This window comes from Acanthopagrus latus, chromosome 15 (genome assembly GCF_904848185.1).
Source record: "Acanthopagrus latus isolate v.2019 chromosome 15, fAcaLat1.1, whole genome shotgun sequence".
Classification (NCBI taxonomy): Eukaryota; Metazoa; Chordata; class Actinopteri; order Spariformes; family Sparidae; genus Acanthopagrus; species Acanthopagrus latus.
The window spans coordinates 27,776,744-27,800,870 of record NC_051053.1 but is presented as its reverse complement, the minus strand read 5'-3'; the positions used below and the strand labels follow the sequence as shown (position 1 = coordinate 27,800,870).

Sequence of the window (24,127 nt, the reverse complement as noted above, 5' to 3'; positions counted from 1 at the left end):
TGACATGAAGACGACTGTCTCATCATCATAATCATTTACATGTTGCGCAGCTTCACATATATTTGTCAGTTAAACGTCGACTGTCTCGTGTTTTGAAGCTGTTCGCAGCTCGATGCAGTCGCAGCTCGAACTTCCTGGTTCCAGTCTGCTTCTTGTTTTTCTGGAAAACTGAGCTCGACCAATCAGATCGCTCGCTCGTCTGTGGTTTGCTGGATAAACGTCTGTCAGGTCAGATAAGTCCTCAGGTGCACTTCCTGGAGACCACCTGTCAATCAAACGGAGGGGGCGGGGCACCGCCATGTCTCCAGATTAAAATATGTCTAATGTCAAAATATTTGAGATTCACGAGCCGCAGATTCAGTTTCCTCTTTAATATCTGTGAGCTCATGTCTTTTTATTCAGTCTTTTATTTTTCTTCTTCTTCTTTGTGCTCAGACATAAATTAATAAAAGTAAATATAATAAAGAGTGAAAATAAAGTTTATACGTCAGATTTAACGGCAGACGAACTGCAACAAACGACTTTAATTCAGGGTTCAAACTCGAGGCCTTTAGTAAAAAAATCAACAAACTGTGTGTTAGTTTTATTTTATTAACACTGTGACCACAAACATGTCTGTATTTTTATCTTTAAATAGTGAATTTAAAATCCTGAACATGTGTTAATGTTCAGACACATTTAAACACACAAGTTTTTATTTTATCTTATTTTCTGTTTGTGTTTCTGTTTTTTGCTCTTTGTTGGGTTTTTTTTATCACTTTGAATGTCGAGGTTGTAAAATGTTTCTGTACACACACACACACACACACACACACACACACACTGTGTGTGTGTGTGTGTGTGTGTGTGTGTGTGTGTGTCCACAGCGCCCCCTGGATGTGGAGCTGTGAACAAACTTTTAACTCTTCTTGCGTTTCAGAGAAGCTCAGAGTTAATTTATTCAGGTTATTCAGGTCAGATTATTTAATGAAGGTGGTCGACATGTAAATTTAAAAGGTTTTACATAAAAAAAAAATTAAATTACATGAAATTTAATTGGATTATTTCTCTTTGTTGTGTTTTCTCTGTGAATCAAAGATAATTTGACTCTCAGGTTTATTTACTTCAGTACACTTATTATTATTATTTTAATCATCTGTGACTTTATACTTTCACTCAGTTCGAACTCTGAACTTCTGACTCACTAACCTGAAGTTATTGTCTGTAAATCACATTTCTGCTTCAGTCCCGTTATAAATACAGAAACACAGCTCATACATTCATCTTAGTTTATATTCATTAGTATATAAAGTTGTTAAAGTGTCTCCAATATGTAAAGAGAATAAAATAATGAAAACATGATCATCAACACTGACCGGAGGCAGTTTAAGAACATTTCTGTACTTTTTATTGAGAAACAAGATGAGGAATTTTTATTATTTCAGATCTTTTACTCAAAAGTCATGAAAACACTTTAAGAACAGAAGTTTTATCAGCAAAATTTACTAAAGGAATGAAGAGTAAAATATTTATACTGCAGAATAAATTCAGCTCAAAGTCTGAAAAAGATTATTTTGTATTTTACATTTCGTCCACAAACTGCACAAAGATGAATTATTATTATTAAACACAAAACATCATTGTGTCATTATTATTATCTTTAAGTATTGACTGATCAATAATAACAATACAAATACTGATAAGAGTGATTTATTATCACTAATACTGTTATTTCTTATTGCATTTCTATATTTATATTTATTTATTTATCATTGTTTTAAATTACAGTATTTTCATTTTTTATTCCCATCATTTTTTTAGATCATTATTTTGTAGGAGTCAAACACCTGCCTGTAACAATCGATAGTTTATTAACTGATCACGTTTTATAAATAAAATCAAAGTAAAAAGGATAAAAGTCCCTCTGAAGGCACCCAGCAATAATATAATATAAAATAATATAATATAACATCTTTTGATTTATTAACTGATAATAAGTTATTAACAGTTTTAAATATATCAGTTCTTACAGTAATGAAAGTATTAATAAACTGCGACACAGTGACCCGACTGAACACAAACACGTCTGAGCTGACAGAGATCAGCTGATAGAAGCAGCAAAGCATTCTGGGACGATCAACGTATATAAATCTATAATTTCTGTGATGACTCTGAAACTGGAGTCCTGTAATCCTGACGGGACACGTGTAATCCAGGAAACTCTGAAGCCGGGTCACCGAGAGGTCCGACTCTGAGGAGGAGACTCACACCTCCACTGGGACGAGTGTGTGTGTGTGTGTGTGTGTGTGTGTGTGTGTGTGTGTGTGTGTGTGTGTGTGTGTGTGTGTGTGTGTGTGTGTGTGTGTGTGTGTGTGTGTGTGTGTGTGTGAGTGTGTAATCCCGTTCCAACAAAACTGAACTCTCAGATTTTGCTGCTTTCTTCGACCCGTTCGGCTCCTTTCATAGTTTCTGAACGCTGTTATTGATCGTGATGTTTCCTCATCACAATAATATAATAATTATAATCATCATCATCATCATCATCATCATCATCAACATGAGCTGGACCAGCACACTGTGAACCTGTGTGCCCAGTTACAAACCAGCAGAGACTCTACTGCCCTCTGATGGATCCCACACTGAACAATACACACGCACACACACACACACACACACACACACACACACACACAAACATTTATTTAAATGTAATCAAAGATAATAACTGTGATTGATGAAATATTAATATTATTGAGCTTCTGAAATGTAAAAATGTTTTGTTTCCTGGAGTTTGAACATCTGTGAGTTTGTGTTGTGTTACATCTGACAGATTTACAGGAATTAGTTGATTATCTGAGGAGACACTGTGATTATTGATTATCAGGATAACTGATAAAGGAAATATATAATATAATATGTTTGCAGCTCTGCAGATAACAGCCACACTGCTTCCCTCCAGAGTCACATGTCTCAGTTGTTTGAACTCCTTCTTTGTTAAATCTTTGTCATTGTTGGTTTCTGCGGCGTGACTTCACTCAGAGTCGATCCAGAAACAATGAAAGAATAAATGAATTAATGGAATCTGATGAATATTATGAACATCCTGCTGGAGGGGGAATTATTCTGCATCCCTGGGAATTAGAAAGTCAAATGTAAAGTATTCAACATAATAATGCCGATGATGAGAACAGCCCCGAGCTGGACCGACAATCGGACCAAGTCATGACCAAGACCAACACAAGACCAACACAAGACCAACACAAGACCAACACAAGACCAAGACCAGGCGGGACAAACCAAGCCCAGAGCAGTCCAACCCTGCAAACCAGAGACGCTCACGTATACATACGTGTGTGTATGTGTGTGTGTGTGTGTGTGTGTGTGTGTGTCTTGATGAAATAATGATGACATGATTCTACACTCCTCTCTCTCCATGTTTCACCTCCACCTGTAACACAATACTGCTGACTCAGCTCAGGTCGAGTCTTTATTCAGCCACGAGACCGAGAAACACGTGTGGTCGAGAACTGAAACTGACATGGAGATTGTTCCTGTTCATCTCACACACACACACACACACACACACACACACACACACACACACACACACACACCTTCACACCTTTCTGATGTTTTGAGTTTCGGAGAAATCTGAATTATTTTGGTTTATTTATATAAACCACGATATGAAACAACTGGAATATTCACCAGATGACTCAAACAGCAGTTCACTGGGCAGCGAACTGAATGATGTCATCAGACGGACTCCTCTTATTGGTCAGTCATGATAAATGTCTGGTGTTTATGATCTGGTTCGGTTTAGACACAAACACCTCTTGGTCAGGATTAAAAACGTTTCACAAACACGTCCAGTAGATTCACACTTACAAATGTTGAAACACAGTCTCGAGCAGTCGTCACTGGCTTATTCACACGTAACTCCACCTCCTGACATCACAGCAACACGGAGACTCATCTACTCACTCGTCCGTCTTTACAGGCCACTTTAGTTCCACACTGTTCTAACTCTGACTTTACAACTTGGACACTGATCAGTTTATAGAAAACCTGGATAGTAATTGTGCAGTAAGACTCTTAGTGGTGGAGACGTTTCAGTCATGTGACCGTGATGTCGTCTGTTTGTAGCCTAACATTAGCTTCTTACTGCTACACAGTTAATGTAGCCTCACACATCACAGAGTGGAGTTCATCTGTGGAGATTATCTGGACCAACAGAACCTGGACGGATCAGAACCGTCAGATACATTCATGTAATAATCTAAAATTCACCAAAAAAAATCCTACAAAAGGCAGCAGAGCGATGCTAACTACAATTAGCTTCAACAACAAGTCACCGCTAGTGTCCAGGTGATGGAGTGAAGTCGTTAGTGTCAATGCTAATGCTAATGCTAATATCTGGTTGTGAGCGACGACCACTGATGACGTACGAGTGTCTTAAAGAGTCACACGGCGAGATTTCAACCACTGCTACAGGAGGTGGTGGGAACAGTTTTAAACAGAACTGAGCGCATGTCTTACCGCACATTCTGCTTCCTGTCAGGCAGCCAATCAGAGTGAGACAGGTGGCGGGTCGGTCCGTCAGGCGATTCAGGGCCAAACGTTCAACTTTCTCCAGCGTGCAGCTGCTGCGCCGACACAACGGACTGAAGACGCACAACGAGGAAACACAGACACCCTGCCCTGACACACACACACACACACACACACTCACACACACAACAGAGAGGCCACCGAGAGCTGCAGCTCCGACAGGAATGTCTTAATGACTGTGGATCTGTGTCGGCCAAGTTTCTGCTCCTTTGCGGAAAACAGTTCTGAAAGGTTTGATTCTAACAGATGTGATCGATCCACAGTGTCGAACAGAACCACCAACACCAGAGGCCGGCGCTGGCGGGTCATCATCCGGGGAGCAAGAAAGAGTCTGAAATCATCTCTGTGGATTTGTTCTTGTGATTTGATCCGTTTTATTGATTTCATATTCCAGTTTTCCGACCTCCGTGAGAAACGTCTGACCAGCTGATGAAAGAAAGAAGCTGGAAATGGTTGTAAACTTTTTCTCCCTTTACTGAAATTAAAGTGTCTGGATTAAATATTAAAGTTCAAAATTTAACATTTAATACAAAGTTCTTCTATCATGTGTATAAACCAAATTAAATCAATGTTTATATTCAAGTTTTACATGTAAAGTTAAGGAGAACTGTTACGTTAATCATGTACAGTGGCTCTGAATGACCAAAAATACAATTCAGACAAAATACAAAACTTCCTTCGTGCTGCCAGGAACTGAATTATTGTGCAGAAAAACAACATATTGAGCATTAATAATCAATATTATTGTCAAATTTGAAAGTAAACGAGTGTAAAACAAAATGTCACAATCGGCCTCAAAAACTGGATCCAAGAATAAAATGATAAAGGCGATACAACATTAATGAGGCTGCTGTTCTTTTTGTAAATTAACTGTTATTAAAGATGAATTTAAGTTTCAGTTTTCAGTCTGTGAAGTTCACTGCGTTCAACAGAAACATGATCATGAACAATACTGAACAATATTTTAGGATAATTAATTTTACACAAGCCGAGTGATAAAAATTCAAAAGAACATCTGAAAAATACAAAATAAATATATGTTGATCAGTCTGTTGATACAAAAATTCAATAAAGTTCAGATTGTTTTTGTAATTTGTAATTTGTTTTTCCTGATTTGTAATTTTTTACAAAATTACAAATAAGGAAAAAAAAAACTCTGAAAACTAAAATAGTGATCGTGGAAAATTATAGTTCAACATACAGACAGTGAAAACATACATATAAATAAAATACACTGTCAAAAAACACACAATATACACACACACACACACACACACACACGTAAAGGATCATGTCGTATAAAAAGATGAGTTCAAGTGTGTGAACTTAAAAACTGATAAGTTTCACATATGAAAGTGTGGATATAAAACATCATGTACAGTACGTGTGTGTGTGTGTGTGTGTGTGTGTGTAGGGTACAGAGGGGAGGCACTGTCGCCGCCCCGTGAGGGAGACAGTTTGGCGGGCGGTCAGGCCTGACGGGGGCCCTGAGACGTCCCAGAGACTGACCCGGAGACCCGGCTGTCGGCCCGCATGATCGTCAAACACACACACACACACACACACACACACACACACACTGAGCAGAGCAGCCAATGGGGTTAGTCAAGGGTGGCGATAAGTGTCTATGAGCAGTCTCATGTAGGAGGAGTGTGTTGGACTGTGTGTGTGTGCGTGTGTGTATGTGTGTGTGTGTCGGGTGGGGGGCAGTTGAAGGTATAAGAGGCACTCTGGGGGTGAACATTTCTCTCTCCTGGCTGATCTCAGACCTGCATGTCGACTGAACCTCCATGTAAAAACAACTGTGAGACGTGTTGTGGCTGCAGAGGAAGCTGCACACATCTGATAGTGGCTGAGATGCACTGTGGGTAATGTAGGCAGACAGCTTTGAAAAGCGATCCACTGTTCTGACTTTGCATTTGATGTTGCTGCAGTGCGAACAGAAGCCGGTGTCTCGTCACACTGAGCCTCACGGGCCACCGTCAGGTCGCACATCCTCAGGAGACGCTGACAGAAGCTCGTCGTCTTCAGCTGAGGCGCTTTACCTTCAGCACCAAACTTACAAGTTATACGTAACGTCTAATTACACTTATACACACTAAGCTTTAAATGTTATTAATGCTGACAAGCGGTCAGTTTAGTAACGTTTATGTAAAACAGCTGCTCGGTTCATCCGTCGCCTGTCGTCCTCTGCAGGGAGGATTAAACCCTGGACGAGTCACCGGATCATCACATCACCGGCCGCTCGGACAAACAACCATCAGCCTCACGCTCTTGTCTTTGGACCGCAGGAGGAAGCCGGAGGAAAGATTCTTTTGTGGCGAGTTACGTCATGTGATTTGTGACACATCCAGACGGCTCGAAATGTTAATCAGGCAGCCAAAAAAAGACTCAGTAAAGGTGTAAAATAACGTATCAGGTAATTAAGTTAAACTCAGTTAATGTGCCCTTGATTGCAAACAACTGTAAAAACCAATAATACTTTTCATTAACATTCTTTAATGTCTAATAGCAAGATTCAAGTGCTTCTAAACAAGAAACACGTGTGTTGATATTGAATCTACACTGTTAACTATCATTTATCACAAGGACGTTATCAAAGAAGGGCAGTCGGTTCGGTTCTGTTTGGTCCAGTTGTTCCGTACGTGTCGTCATCCTGCCTCCTTTTTCCCCAAAACAGCCGACCGACCTTCAAAACCAACAAATATCCAGGTCACATGTTCGCTTTACTGACCTCTGGGCCTTGTTTACCCGCTTTACTCCTCTGCATCGCCTTACTCACACACACACAGTCTCTCACATATACACACACACACACACACACACACACACACACACACAGTCTCTCACATATACACACACACACACACACAGTCTCTCACATACATACACACACACACACACACACACACACACCATCCCCCTCTCCGCCCTGTGGCAGTTTGCTGTTGTATGGAAACACAGCTCACCCCGCTGCCCTCTGAGTGTTTCTGCTAAACAAACCAAACCGACCCATCTGTCTGTCTGTCTGTCCACCCGCCGTCCTTCACCATCGATACACACCTACTGCTGCAGACATGTATGACAGCACACACACACACACACACACACACACACACACACACACACACACAGACCATTTGCAGCTGAATCACTTTGGGAACAAAAGATATTATCGACTTCCACTCTGTTTTTTAAAGAGGCTGTTTCCTGTGACGTTTTCTGCTCAAGGCCAAAATGAAATGTTTCTGTTTTTTTTCTTCTTCTGTGGTGCCGCTGTCGCGTGAGACAATCACAACAACACAGCAAGGAATCTGACGAATGGCTCAAATTAATGTCAAACATTTACTGTTGAGTAGCGACGAGGGAGGTTTAATGATGGTAATGTTTGCATACTGTGAGTCTGTGTGTTTTCATCACAGAAGACATTTTGAGTATTTTGTCTGGTGTTTATACAAGATGTCTGTCCAGTGTTCATTTCATTAAGGAAAACTACGATGAGCTAAAAGTCGATCCTTGATGAGATGGGACGAACACGTCAGCTTTCGACCTGATTTTATAATTGTTGCAAAATGAAAACAACACGATAATAAAGTGTGGCGACAGATTAAGAGGAAGAATACAAACATACTGAAACCACCCTGCTAATGCCGCCGCAGTACAGTTAGCCACGCCTGCTAGTCGCTTCAGGCTAACATTAGACAGGTTGATCTGTTTGCTAACGTTAGCTCGCTGGCTTCAGAGCTCGCTGATGAATCATACAAGTCTTTATCTTTTATTTCTGAGACGTATCGGGGAAAAAATGTGTCATATTTATATTTTTGTCACACGATTATGTTTTTAATGTTAATTAAGAAAGAAATGAAATGAAATGAAAATATTCAGACTTCAATTTAATGGAAATGTGTCATTTAATTTACGTTTTGTCATAATTCTCCTTAAATTAATCATTGTAGTTTATCTGACTGAGGTCATGAGTCCAGATTTGTTCTGATCCGTTCTAACATGTCGTCTTGTGCTACATTATGTTGGAAAACCTCCAAAATGTGTGTAATTAAAACTGTAGTCGCAGCCGTAAAACTAGTCCGGTGAATAATATTAATAATAATGATAATGATAATAATAACAATATGTTGCATCTATAAATCACTTTACATTAAATTCATTCATTGTAAATTACATTTCTGCTTCATTTAAACAAGAAAATATCAACAAAAGAGTCGAAATTATCGAAGGAAATTACTGTTGGATAAAATACCAGAGTCCACACACACACACACACACACACACACACACACACACACACAGTATGCATTGTTAATGGGAGTGAAGCACTCTGTGTTTGACTGCGGCTGAGCGAGGAGGCGGCGACGCGTCAAACAGCATCAGCATCAAACTGAGCCGAGCTCAAGCCCGGCTCGACGGCGCCGCCCTGCCGCTGCAGCAGAGACACTGCGGCCCGTCTGAGACGTCTCAGCATCCTATAACGTCTTTTGTAGAAGAGTTACAAGTTACAGCTTTAATAAACAGAAGATGGGTTGTGGATTACAGCTGACAACTCAACAAATGAGACAATATCTCCATGTTTGGAAATGCAATAAAACAAAAAAATGTCACTTTCTCATGTATGTTTTCATGCTCCGCTGAACATATAAAACATTTCTGCAATGAAAAACGACTCGATCTTTGTTCTGTGTTGTAGAGTTGTGTTCTCACATTATCCCAAATGTTCCAACAATGTTCTAAATAAATATATATTTGATTGGAAGGTAATGCTGCGTTTCATCTGGTGGTCTGTAAAGAGAGTCAGAGAGTGATCTCGTGTCTTCTTCAGTTTCCTCTTCATCGACAGTTCTACGGGATATTCTACAGAGGTGGAACCAGGACACTTGTGTCACAAATGAAAATGAGCGTGAATTCAGTTTTTCTTTCTCGATTCTCTGAATATTTGATTAAAGCTTGCAGAACATCTGGATGGAGATCGCTGTTTTGATTTTGGATCTTTTGGATTTACATCCAGCTGGACTTAAAATCAAGATTTTAAACAGGCTGCATGAATCCAGACAGAGCAGAAGTGACGAGAGTGTGTGCGTCAACAGGAAGCTACATAAAGAGATGGTATGGATGTGTGTGAGAGTGTGTGTGTGTGTGTGTGTGTGTGTGTGTGTGTGTTTGGTCAATGTTGGACACACACACACTCCATGATTACAACTCAAATTCTCAAACTTAGTGTTTCTATTTGAACTCGCTGGATTAGAGCGCCGACTTTAATGTTCCTGCAGGACGCTGAGTGTGTGTGTGTGTGTGTGTGTGTGTGTGTCTGTGTGTGCTGGATTAGTCTCTATTTGAAGTGTGAGGTCTGATTTAATCTGCAGGTCGCTGTAAACAGATGCAGTGATCCCGCCGGTCTGAACACAGTGTTCACTGCCAACGTTACACAACACACACACACACACACACACACACACACACACACACACACAGATTAACATAGTGGCCTCGTTCTGTTTAACGCTGCTGCATCCTGCGGATGCTGATGCAGTAAAAACATAAATGACATACACCTCTGTGAGACTATAGGACGATCCAGGTGATGTCACAGGCCCCGCCCCCATTTGTTCTACCCCAGTTAGCAGACGGTGTGACCTCCTCCACCCTCTGACATCATTAATACTATGACCTCACTGACACTGCTGCCAGGACGGAGCTGCAGCCACATTAACACAAAGCCGTTTTCTAAAATCTGTTGTTTGAAGATGTTTGTTCTTTTTTCACATTTATTTCTTCTCATAGATTTCAACTTACAGTGTCTTATGGTGGCCCTGAGGGTCAAATCACAACACTTTACAAAGCGTTTTTCTCTGAGAGGTTGCATTTACTTAAATGTTGAGTTTTCTGGGAATGGACATTGGACTTCCTCACAAGCAGACTCCAGAGAGTTCGGATTGGCAGTCGCACCTCCTCCACATAACGTTAAATGATGAGAGTTCATATTGGTGCACAGAGAACAATCTGCTGCTCAGCATCAGCAAAACCAAGCAGCTGATTGTTGATCTTAGAAAGACGAAAGCAAAGACTCATACACACACCTGTCTACATCAGCAGTTGAACAGTTTCAGGTTCCTGTGAATCACAGAGGATAAACTGAGGAGCCAGATTATGCAAACAACACAAACTGAACTGGTCCATCACGGCCCGGGACAGGAAGGCTCTGGAACCAGCCAGAAGGTCAGTGGATACTCAGACAACAGCCACAGACTGTTCAACCTGCTGCAGTCTGACAACAGATACAGAAGTTCTGCTGCCGTAACAGCAGACGACAGAGAAGCTTCACTCCTGAGCGGCTTCACTCCCGAGCGGCTTCACTCCCGAGCGGCTTCACTCCCAAGAAGCTTCACTCCCGAGCGGCTTCACTCCCGAGCGACTTCACTCCCAAGAAGCTTCACTCCCGAGCGGCTTCACTCCCGAGAAGCTTCACTCCCGAGCGGCTTCACTCCCGAGCGGCTTCACTCCCAAGAGGCTTCACTCCCAAGAAGCTTCACTCCCGAGCGGCTTCACTCCCAAGAAGCTTCACTCCTGAGCGGCTTCACTCCCAAGAAGCTTCACTCCCGAGCGGCTTCACTCCCAAGAAGCTTCACTCCCAAGAAGCTTCACTCCTGTGCGGCTTCACTCCCGAGAAGCTTCACTCCTGAGCGGCTTCACTCCCAAGAAGCTTCACTCCCGAGCGGCTTCACTCCCGAGAGGCTTCTCTGTCTTAAATCAAGTCTCCAGCTGCTTCAGCTGTTTAGCAAAATGCTGCAGTTCTGTTTTACTGTGAAGCTCCAGAACTGTTCTGTGGACTAGGACACTTCACCTGACTTTATATCCTCAGGAGGGGGGAGATAAGGACTGAGTGAACTGTCGAAGGAACAGCAGATTCAACACAGAACATTACCTCTGCGGTGGATTTGGGAGGTTAGTCTGCGTTACTGCAGTTTGACCCAAAAGACTTGTTTCAGTCAGTTACAGCAGAATGAACAGAACAAAAGCTGAGCAAAAAAAGTGTTCAGTATTTACCAAAACTCAACTGAACCTTCCTTTAATCTGAGCGGCCCTCCTCTGGTGTTTGGACCCGAGCCGTTTGCAGCAGCATGAACACGCGGTCGTCGGCGACCTCGGCGGTATGAACCATGTGTGTCGAGCTGACCCAGAAAGCCGAGACGCAGCACAGATCTCGTTCATTTTCCGGGGGATTTTCTGCACAGATTACAAAGGCTCTACCCCATTTGTTTTGTAACAAGCATGTGAAGTCAACACTAATACAAACGCCGTGGCTCTGAACTTTAAAATGCCAGGGGACCTTTTTAGAGGCTTAGGGCCGTTGAGCACATCCAACGCTCAGGGAGCAGAAGCCCTGCTAAGCTCCGAGGCCAAAGTACTTCTTTGATTGTTTGGTCAAAATCTCTTCCAAAAGCCAGCGAACAAAAACAGAGGAGGGATTATCCTCTTCTGCAGAGGAAATGAAATTCTTCAGACGAGGCACTTAAACAGGTTTCAGGACGGACGGTGGGAGATGAGTGTGTGTGTGTGGAGATGCACATTAACAGTTTATAGATTAGATTCATTTAAGAAGGTGTCGTCAACATTTAACGAGACAGGAAATCTGTCAGCAGCTTCGCGAGGCTGTCAAGATCACAAAACATCTTCAGTGAACAACTGAAAGACGACTTTATGATCGTCGTTAGAAACGCGACATAAACGAGACTTAACATGCTGCAGTAACAACCGCTGCTCGGCTGAGATCTGAACCTGTTCAGCAGCAGAACAAGGAGCATCAGACCAAAGACAGAAGCTGTTCTGGTTCATCAGGTACCAGTGAGACAAAAATACAATCCAGGAAGTCCAGTCTGAGGAACCATCTGTGAGGCTGAAGGCTCATCGACTCCAATCAGCAAAAGACGGGATCAGATCCCAGCAGCAACTATCAACGCAAAGAGCAGAACAATTTTGATTGGAAGCAGCAGATGATGATGTGTCGCCTCGCTCAGAGGATGATTGTCATCAGGTCCGGCTCACAGTCAATGTTCTGGATGGAATTCAGGTCAGAGCTCAAGCTTCAAGTTGTATTTCATATATACACTGCAGCACTTAAAGAGCAAAACCAAGTGCTTCACACAAACAGACATACAGTTGTAACGACACTTAACCATAAAATAAAAACTCCATGAATTAGTAAAACATCAACCAATTAAATATAATTAAGAGTCAGAAAATTAAGTGGGGCCTGACATGCATCTTAAAAAGCAATGGAGATGGAAACTGAAATGACTGAAATGGAAATTAACTCTAATTCTTCTGAACCAAAACAGAACCATCTTTTAATGGAGCTGTTTGCTCATGGGTGAGTTGTCAGGTTGAAGACTGCAGTCAGTCAATCAGTAAGACACTTGAACGTCTCACATGCAGAGAGAAAACATGCTGTTCCACAGTTCCTCCTGCAAAGGTTCAGGTTCTTTCTAACCGGGCTTCATGTTTGGCTCGTCCACAGTCGCCTCATCTTTATCACAGTTTGGACCCGAGCCCGTGAACGTCCACCTCGTTAACTGACTAAACTCCTGGGAAACCGCTTTCTCTCAGTGGGAAAATGTGCCTGATCTTCTTCCACTCGTTAGACTTTAAACAGACCCAGTGATCAATGAGTACTGGTCTGGAAATAAAGGGGAACTTGGGCCTATTAGTGGTTTTTGGAGACCAGGCGGGTTCTTCAGTAACGGGGTCAGGAGTCTGTTGGCCTCCTAACACGTTGCGACTCTGCCGGACTCGAAGCTGTCTCCTCACCTCAGCCTCACGCGGCGGCCCGAAGCGCCGCTCATTCATTTGAATATTTTCTGGGCTGATGAGGATGCGAGGGCGGCGAACTGCGGGCCAACAAAATAACATGATTGCAGGGGACAAAATAATGACCAGACGCCGCAAAGTTGCTAAAGTGTGTCATACATTATTATGCAAGCAGGGCAGCGTGTGGCTGAGTGAGAACGCAGGAGGAGGAACAACGTCGGGCTGTGAGGATCGCAAAGAGAGTCCAAACGAGACGACGTGCGACGCAGCTTCCCCATCGTTTGTTTAATCAGTTATAATGTATGAAATGAGAATTATCCTTCAGCTCTTGTTCTGACAGATAATGCAGAATGAGTCAGAGACAGAGTTTCACAGAGTTTATAAAGTGTCTCCAACTCAACAACTCACTAAACTGACACATTTGTTGAGGGAGTCTGGGGACTTTCTCCACGGGGACAAAGAAGTCGCCTATATTGTTCCTGTTTAGTGTCTTTGTAACGTGACATGGTACAGACATGCTGCCACAAACTGACGCTTTTTACAAGGAGAGAAACAACTTCAGCTTCTTATTTAATGCTGAATTTACAACAAGGACACAATGAGTTAGAATCTGTCAGAGACACAGTTTCACTACGTTATCAAGTTTGTTTTAACTCAACAACACTTAAAATCACCACATTTGTTAATGGAGTCTGGTGATGCTGTGCTTAATAGTTGGCTTCATGTATTTCATTTAAGGCTGAATTTACAAGAAGGCACCAATGATTTACAATTTGTTGCAGCTGTTTCACAAAGTTTGTTAAGTTCCTCAACACCCTCGACAACTCTTAAAATCCGGTTATTTGTAAAGGGAGTCTGGTGACATGAAATAAACCAACACAGCACACAAAACCAGAACATTTCTTTAGCTGAAGAATACATTTCTTAGACTCAACAGAAGGAGAGATGATGAGAAAGAAGCTGGACACAAACTTTCATCTCATGTTTTTAATATAAGTCCTGGTTGTTCTTTTCAGATGAACATACAGGGAACATGTTCAATTAAATGTGTTTGTTTTCCAAAGTTACTGAAGTTTAATTTCTCGGCTCTTCTGTAACAATTTGATATTTTTATGTCAAGATTCTTTAAATCTGAGGAAGGCACCAGAAACCTGTGAAATGCATAAAGGTGATTTAACGACAGTCTCAGATTAAAACACAAATAAAACTAAAAACCACCAACGTCCCAGTCAGATATTCTCTACCAGTCGATGGTCCTCTTCGTGGAAATCACAACTGTTTGTCTCCATGTTCACAAATTTATTGTTTTCTAACATTTCTTCACAATCACGATGCAAAAAGAGGTCAATTTTTTTAAGTTTTCACAAAGAGAATAAAGGCAACAACCTGGCATGTCGTGCGAAACAGTCGTCACGGTTGTCATCGTCGTGTTTTAAATGACATAAAATGGTCAAAATAAGATAACGAGAGACTGCTGGAAATGTTGGACGTTCTGTCTGCTTGTTTCCTCTTCGACTGCTTTGATAAAATCATGGAAGCTGCCGGTCTCCTGCCGCCTCGACTGGTGAACTTGTTTTCAACTTTAGTGTTTTAATACATCGTTACGGACCCGATGAACCTGCTGATTCCTGCCTGTCTGCGCTAAGTTTCATTTGAATGTGTCGCAAATCTGCGTTGCTGCTTTTCTGTTGTTGGTGTTGCGACGGTGCAGGACTTGATGTTCGTTGACTGAAGAAATGTAGTTTAATTCATAACGTACAATCAAGTGAAAACACAACGGCGGAGGAGCTGATTTTAACTTACAAATGAAAACAAGTTTTGGTTTTAAATACAATAGTTTTATGTTTGCAGGTCGTGCGGCTGTAAAACACTTTAAGGCAACAACATCTTTCCTGATGATTAAATCTCTACAGTATAAATTTCTTCTTCTCTGAATCTTCTCCCTCAGTTTGGTCCGGAACATTAACATCACCTCTTTTTCTTTAGTTTCCTTTAAATGCCTGAAGATCAAAAAATGTAACGCTGGAAATTAATTTCACTCAAGAATTAATTTCCTCTCATCAGGAATGTTTGATGATGTTTTTTCTCTCATACAAAAAGAAAAAAAAAAAAAAAACTTTTAACAAGAGTCCCAAACATACAGAACCCGACCCTGTTGGTCCCTGTATAAATACAAACCATCTCTTTTCTACCATCAGACTCAAAACTTTACAGCAAACCTCCAAAGAATCATCTTCACTCTCTAAAGTTTCCATCTTGTGGTCACACGTCCAATAAATCTGCTCAGTGGTTAAATATCTGAGCCGAGCAGAGACTGGACCTCCACTGTGGATCAAAGTATCGTAAGAGTTCCAGTTCGGTACAATCAGGGTCGGTATTGTCTGTACTGCGACTGTGAAGCCAGAGGGTTGCTGGTTCCAAACGGCACCCCTCCGTAGGCAGTCCTGTAGCTCTGAGAGGAAGGCACACCCAGTCCGTACCCTGCACCCAGACCCTGCACGCCCAGTCCCAGCCCCCCGCCGGGCCGCGGCAGCCCATGATTCAGCATCCCTGTGTAGGGAGACGCTCCATAGGCGAGTCCCAGGCTTCCGTAGGGCCTGTGGCCGTGATGTCCCGGGGCGGGGAGCACCATCGGCTGCACGTTCCTCCCCGGCGTGTCGAAGGCAAACTCCGGGGGAGGGCTGGTGGGTTTGGAGGGCGTGGAGGTCAGCGGGTCCAGCTCTCCTCCTGATGACATCGGAAGAGGAGGCAGCGAGGAGGAGGAGAGGGCGTAACCTTCAGCGGGACTCATCGGGGGAACGGAGGCGGACGAGAGCGTCCCGGAGAGGAGAGGTCGCGTCCAGTCGTCTTTAAAGATCTGGACCGTCAGCGTGGAGACGAGCGGCAGCAGACGGTTGGTGACGTGAGCCAGAACCAGCTGCTCGTTGGCATCACGACGGATACGAACATGGGCGGAGCCGGCCTGAAAAGGTGGAGAGGGGGGTGGAGGGGTGAGGGCAGGAGGGGGTGAGGAAGATATCAGGGACGGGGCAGGAGGGAAATAATTAATACTTGAAACTTTTAAAGGATCAACATCGATTTCTATATTCTGCTGAGCTGATATATGTCAATATCAGCTGAGCTTTCTGTGACAGCAGCAGTGAAGCAAAGACAAAGACACAGAAGCGATGCTACACAGCAGTGCTAACACAACGTGCTAACAGTTAAAGAATCCAGAAAGGCCCTTTGGGGAACCAGGTGAACGTGACGTGGCTTTACAGCGAGGAAGCGTGAACGACCATCTCGCTCTCTAAACAAACCGCCACTCAAATCCGGGAGCGGAGTTGAACTTCAGAGCGACTCCACAGACTTGTTGTCGTCTTCTTCCGGCTCTGCTCGTAGCCGTTTGGCTTCAGCTCATCTGCTTGATTCCTGTGAGAGGCGGAAGTGTCCAGACTGAGATGCATGTGCAGAGATCTGATTTCAAACCACCTCCAGCTGTTCGGATCCCATTTGCACAAATTGGATTTCATTTTCAATGTTCTTTCTTTTTGCTGTTCAGACTTCTTGAAATCCACGAGAACAAAAACTAATCTGGGCTGAAATTGTGAACACAGCCTCTTTTATCAAACGCATTTCAAAAGAGAAATCCGTCCGACAGTTTATTAAAATGGCTCAGCGACCTTCACCAGAGTCTTCCTCACCTCGACAGTCAGCCTCGCATCACAATCTGACCTTAAACACTGAACTGAGCTTCGTTTTGTCCTTGTTTGCTAATTTTACCGTCCTCACGGGAATATTCAGACCTCGAGAGGACAGGGAACACACACACAGACGAGCACACACACTCACACATAAAGGCAGACACACAGACACACACACACACACACACATACACCCCCCGTGGGGCACGAGTGCAGTCAGAGGGGTCAAATCAGTTTGGACAGCTGCTCTGTTAGCGGTGGGCCAACAACCAACAGTTGTGTAACTGCAGCTACATCAGCGACAGCAGCAGCCGCATCGATAACACAAATAACAACAGCAATAAACGGATGTAAACACAGAACGCTGCTCCACCTGCAGGCAGCGGGAGGCAGCACACACACACACACACACACACACACACACACACACACACACAGGGATTAATTTGCATGAGAGGACACAGTCGCCACGTCATTCCACCAAATCACTGTTTCATAAACACGTCCAATAAATCACATCCGCTCCTGCAGATAATAAACAATCATGATTCTAAAACCATGTGAAATATTCATGTGCTAAATTTGGACCCGACCGCACAGACGGGCTCATTCTGTTACGTAAAGCGATGAGGTAGAAACATCGGCGGGTTTTAAAGTTAAAAGGAGAACGTGTTCGAGTTTACGTGTCCTGGATGTTTAAATGTTATTATCCAACTGAAGACAAGCTCAGAATTATGTTGAAGGATAAAACCCTGTTTTCTCTTTTTGTCCTTAAGGTGAATAAAAGTTAAGCACATTAAAACAACAGGAGCTGAAGACATCGAGAAAAATGATCTTAAATGAACAGTTTCTCTGAGAGCTTGAGATACTGATTCAATCTCTTTAATCTAATTCAAATCGGAGTTCAAAAACCAGTAGATCAAGACGTGATATGATGGAAATCTGCCTGCTGTCACAGCTTAGTCAATGTAAAAGAGGAGAGAAACCATCAACTTTCACCTGCTCAGTAATCATTAATATAATAAAGTGTGAGTTCAGGTGGAAACACGTGAAAAGTCTCCCTCTGTGTGTGGTCAAAGCTAACTGAAGCTCACATCAGGTCCACATCAGTCTGCTGATGTTGGGAAATAACAAGAATCCAGAATTCACCTCAGATGCATCACACTAAAGTAACGAGGCTGTTCTGAAGCTGTGAGGAGAAAGTTTGCTAGCGAGCTTAAATTTAAGTTAAATTTCCTGAAACTTCCACATTACAAAATAAGACGGGACTTTTATTATGAAAAATGAAGCATGTTCACTCTCAACATGTACCTGCACGTTGACGTCTGTATTCTTTAGTCTCTTTAGTGAAACATCTTCTCTGAGCTTCATCATTAAACACTCACGACATCCTTTCCTCCGGCTTTAAACAGGATTACAATAATTGTTTGATTTACTTTAACTTACATTACTGTGGCTGACAATTAATCACGAAAGCTGCTTAAAAAACGTGTGTGTATGTTCTCGGGGTTTATTGGTGTTGTAAGTCTGCACCTGAGGGATTTTTCTACAATTACAAGAAAAAGCTGCCAAAAAGTAAATCGTACAGAACAAAAACCAAACGAGCTCTAAACTTAACCTGACAAACGTTTCGTGTCTCCCAGACGATGCCGCAGTGATTAAACTTCAGGGCCGACAAAACTCCTGTTAAATTAGCTGTAATTAATAGTTTGTGTTCGTCTCTGACAGCAGAAAGAGCAGATAGATGTTGGCGCGTCTCTGTTTGTGTTTGTGTGTCCGTGTCGGAGGACCTCAGCCGCCCTGGAGGCCAGCTGGGCTTGTTTGTCGTCGCTACAACAACGTGAAACACAGACGATGACGACGGCGACAACAACAGCATCCCCTCCAAAAAAAAAAATGGGTAAGGAAAGAGAGAGAGAGAGAGAGAATATCTCCGCATGAATGAGTTGTTCCTTCTTCTCGTCTGGGTGAACAAATCCCTGCAGATCGTCGCTGCAAACCGACGAATGAGAGCGAGCGAGGAAGGAGAGAGAAACGAATACTGAGACGAAGCAAACAAACTAACTAACTAACTAACTAACTGGAGGAATTAAGGAGAGAGGAGATGGTGATCACGTGAGATAACTCTGAGGCAGGTGAGACGGAGGCTCAGACCTGCTGCTCTGTGATGTCAACTCGCTAATTAAAATGTGAATCTTGTGCCTGAATTTCTGATTATTACCTCATCCAGGACGCAAACGATGCGAGGAGCCACAGGGCTGCTTCTTAATAAGATATGAGCTCCCCTGAAAACACGATTTATGAAACTCTTATCGTGCGTGATGTGTCGTCTTGTCATCATCATCCTGAACGTCACTTCAGGTCAGAGACAAGAAGAAGAAAGCAGCCGATCCGTCGTCTCCGTGGTCGTTTCACTCACAGGTATCATTCACAGTTAACACCGTGTTGTGTGTGACGGCTGTGGATGACGACCGGATCATTTCTGGGCAGCTCGGCTGCTTTCGTCGGACCGTAGAACTGTTTTTGCGACGCGAGCGTTGATGTGAGGAGATCTTGTGCTCAGCTGTTTGATGGATGAAGCTCGTACACGAGTGTGTTAAGAGTCTCCTCAGTGTGCAGATAAACTTTCACTCTTTATCTTCAAGAGCAGGTAAAAAAAAAATAATTCACTTACCTCCAACGAGTCAGAATCTGTTCATAAATGTCAGAAATCGATTTCAAAAAGGAAGTCGGCTGCAGGGAAGTGAAGCACCTGGACGATCTACCTTCAACTCATCTTGTGTCTCTTGTTGTATTTCAGCAGGTTAAAGACACCAGCGACAGTTTACTGGAGCTAAAGACTGAAAATAGCTTCTTCTCTGTTCCACAGAGGATTAATTTGAATCCACAATCGACGTGAATCAAACAGGTGGCTCGTTTCATACCGTCACCTTTAGATAACGGAGGCTCACTGTGGTCATGTAAAGTGTTGAGTGTCTTTGAGGAACGCACAACACAAAGTTCTGTCTGGCTGAGAAACGTACCAGAGATCCGAAGCCGACGGTCCAGAAGTGCTCATTGCGAACCTCCAGCACACCGTCAAGAGTCGACACCTGATTGGACGAAGAAAGAGGAACAAATTAACCAATCAGAGTGATAAACTTCACCAGCTGGTTGAAGATAAAGTAATTTCCAACTTTTCTGACATCATTCATATCAGAAGTGAGTTTTAATGACCAGTTATGATGGTTTTAAATAAACAGACCTCAAGAGGAGATTGATCACAGCACAGAGAAGCTTTAAATACACGAGTGGATCAGAACACACAGTGAAGTTCAATCAAACATGAAATCATCTCCGGATGTCACGTCTGTTTTTACCTCTCTGAGCAGTTTGTCCAGCTGTCCGATGACGTGCGACGGCGTCGTCTGTGAACGAGACACGACAGAATAATAATCACTCCACCTGCTCGTTTATCATCATCATCATCATCATCAGGACCTGAAGCTCATCAGTCTCACCTGCAGCAGCACCTTGCCGCTGTAGACGCTCATGGGATACATGGTGCCGAAGGTCATGAGGGCGATGGCGACCGCTGACGCCGTGTCCACCGCGTTATAGTTACTGAGCAACACAGAAGATAGAAAAACATGTAGGAAGTTCTGCAGAAACGTGACGTAAGACTTTTAATTCTTGTCATATTTGTATGACTTCATGGTCTTAATGTGGACTGATGGGGAAACTCCATCAAACTTATATTTTTATCATCAGACATCTAAATGATTCAAAGGAGAATCTGAGTCTCATTTCCTGTCCCGTGTCTGCGTGTTCCCTCCTGGAAGGTTCCTGCATCAGGACACATTTCAGGTTGAGCGCAGATAAAGATCGGGACAGTTTAAATTAGTCAGAAGGAGTTTCCACCAGCAGCGACAGAAACATCACCAAAACCCAGAGAGCAGCCGAGGTTTCTAACGTGTTGGTTTGAGATTTGTTTGGGATTGAGCAGCTGTGAGAGGGAGACGAACTCTTACTTGATTTCTATGAGCATGTAGGTGATGCAGAGGGAGAACGCTCCCGCCATGTTGATCAGGACGAACGGGTTCATGCGAGGCAGCAGCACACTGCTCAGACCTGGAATGATGCCGCACAAACTGCACACACACACACACACACACACACACACACACACACACACACAAACAAATAAAGCAGGATTAGTGAACGTGATCCTCTCGCTTCCCACTGAATCAACCGCAAATGTTCCATAACTCAGAAGGAAAACACAGAATCATCATGGAGACGTTCTGCAGAGGAAGAAATCTGGTTTTCCAACCAAACTCAGACAGAAAACTCAGACTGATGTTTGTAGACGAGCATCAATTTATAAACACACTTATCAGAAACAATAATTGTCAAAACCATGTGTAAAAACACCAGAGATATTAAACCTCCTAACTTCAGTTTAACTTTAACTTAAAAATCATTAACTTTCACTGTTCAATCACTGAGTTTTAATAAAGAAAAGTTGTGTGTGTGCAGAATACATTATAAGTATCTGCAAAACTAAGTCAAAGGAACTCAGTTTAAATTTAAAGTAATCCAATAAAAGTGACATTTTGCTTATTTTCTAAAGCGTGAACACCTGAACTCATTTTTTTTTTTAGAGGACTTTGAGAGGAAGCTCGAAGTGATCGGGCGACATGTTCCTCCAAACAGACGCCACAAACTTTATAACAAGCAGAAAACAAACACTATGAGTTTACGATACGATACAGTAATGTACAGTACGATACGATACGATACGATACGATACGATACGATACGATACGATACGATACGTCCTGGTGTGTTTCAGTGGAGGGACTCTAAATCGAGGGGTGAGAAGAGTTAGTGTTAGTAAGTCTGAGCAGGTTCTTGTGCGTTGTCACAGGTTGTCCAATAATCTTTCACACAATCTGATTATATATATATATATATATATATATATATATATATATATATATATATATATATATATATATATATATATATATATATATATATATATATATAAAATCAGATTGTATGTATCAGCACAGCAGGATAATGTGAATTATTGGTCAGATAATCTGACTTCTAGCTCCAAAAGATCGATGTGCTGCTGTATCTTCCTACACAGTGCTGATGTCTCGGTAGCTAACCAGCTAGCTAGCTAACATAACTATTATTGCTGATTTGTGCAAGACAGTCCTGCATTGTGATTTATTTTAATGTTGCATTTTCTTCTCTGTGATGGCGTTTAACATCTGAACTGTCACTAAAGTCCAGCAGGGGAGTTGCTGCACTCCTCTAATAAAAGTCAGACTATCATCTTGTTGCTAATGTTGCTAACGAACCCAGCGCGTCCAAATCACTGCAGCTGAAGACAGACTGACGGTGTATCGGGGTTCTGAGGGGTTGACCCGTTTCAGAGAAGGAGATTTGAACCAATATCCGTTGTGATTCTGTTCTGAGGGGCGTGAGTGTAAAAAGTGGAAATGGATTCAATATTAATATCCAGTTCATCACAACTGTTTTTCCTTGTTAGCAACAACCTCAACAAACAATTTCACAAAAAGCACTGGAACCTAAACTACTTATACTCCATGATAAAACATCTTCATTTGCTATTTTACAAATAATAACATGAACTACTGTCGATACATGGGAGTGAAAACTGTCCAGTTGCTGTTGGACCTGATTTAAAGAGGCTGATTCAGCTTTATGATTATTCTGCCGACAGGGTTTTGCTGGAGTCTCTGTCGTGTTTGTACTTTAACTCAGGTTCATTTTGTTTATATTTTATATTTACAGGCCAAATACAAAAGAAAAAAAAAAAAACCTCTGGATGATTCTGCTCCATAATCCCAGAAACCAAAATAAAATCAGAGGTTGCTTCATGTTTTAATAAAACACACCAGTTCCTCCATCTGCTCCCTCCTGAGCTGCCGTCTCCTCGTCCTCTCTAATCTGCAGCTTCTCTGCCTTTATGTTTGTCTTTAGGATTAACGGCCTTTAACCCGATCACCCCGTCATAATGGACTTTAGGGGACTCAAACAGCAGCTGATGGGATCATTCTTGTTTTGTTTGATGTTGTGTCAGTTTAAGGTCTAAGACGGAGCTCCGACAAACCTCGTCTACGAGAATCTGCCTCAGCAGCCGCTTCAGAGTGAATTCACCTTGTTGTTCAGGTGTTTCATTAGAACGTTTCAGACTCGACGGGGAGATAATGGAAACTTCTAGAAGCTGAACTAGAGAAGATTTCAGAAGCCCTGAGCAGGTAATAATCTGCTCAGGGATCATTTCTTCCTCTCACTCGTTCATCTCGTCCTTAATAATCAACTAATCTGCAGATTATTTCTAAGAGCGAGAGAGAGAGAGAGAGAGAGAGAGAGAGAGAGAGAGAGAGAGAGAGAGAGATTGTTATTCTGAGTGTCAGACAACGTCGACCTGATGAAGGATGAATTCAGACTTTTCACAAGGCGGTGTTATCGTCCATTTACTGTCAGATTACAGAGAAATCTCTTTGTTTTGGCTTCATACTGATGTGGTAAAACAGAATAATTCAGTCTCCATCCATCTGCTGGTCAAAGTTACTATTTATTGATTTGAACGCACCGATCAGGAAGCTGCCGCTCAGTAGTGACAGACGCATGGAAAGATTTTAACAACCCCGCGATCAAGGAACACATTTTCTTTGTGTTTGTTCTGAACATCTCACATTTCAGTCCCGTCGTTTCTCGTCACTGAAACCAAAACAAACATTTCGTCATAGATTTGATTATGAGAGATCTATTTTAAACTCGTCATCATCTCGTCTTTAGTCACTGAAACAAGTTTGTTGACGACTGTATTTCGTTGTAGTTTTAGTTAACGTGATCAACACAGCGTTACAGCGATTCAGCTCCGTGATGATCAGTCCATCTAAACTTGTCTGTTTCAGTGTTTTTAATTCTGGATCGTTCTTCATCAGAATCACATATTTCACTTTGTGAATGAGACAAAGTTCAGTTTTAAGGGACGATATTTAATCACGACA

The 24,127-nt window shown here is 42.4% G+C and overlaps 1 protein-coding gene across 4 annotated transcripts in view; it reads right to left on the bottom strand.

Annotated features, from left to right (window-relative positions):
• slc30a6 (solute carrier family 30 member 6) overlaps window positions 1-24,127 on the bottom strand; it is an 80,686-nt gene that overhangs the window by 13,599 nt on the left and 42,960 nt on the right. For 2 of the 4 annotated variants that reach the window (XM_037123166.1, XM_037123169.1), the window contains 5 exons: window positions 21,101-21,220; window positions 20,591-20,693; window positions 20,450-20,497; window positions 20,114-20,182; window positions 14,380-16,369 (listed from right to left, as the gene is read on the bottom strand). In XM_037123166.1, the coding sequence (XP_036979061.1) occupies window positions 15,773-16,369; window positions 20,114-20,182; window positions 20,450-20,497; window positions 20,591-20,693; window positions 21,101-21,220 (937 nt within the window). In that variant the 3' untranslated portion in view covers window positions 14,380-15,772. Of the gene's footprint in view, window positions 1-14,379; window positions 16,370-20,113; window positions 20,183-20,449; window positions 20,498-20,590; window positions 20,694-21,100; window positions 21,221-24,127 lie in introns of those variants that run through there. The other 2 variants (XM_037123168.1, XM_037123167.1) reach the window with 1 other exon arrangement.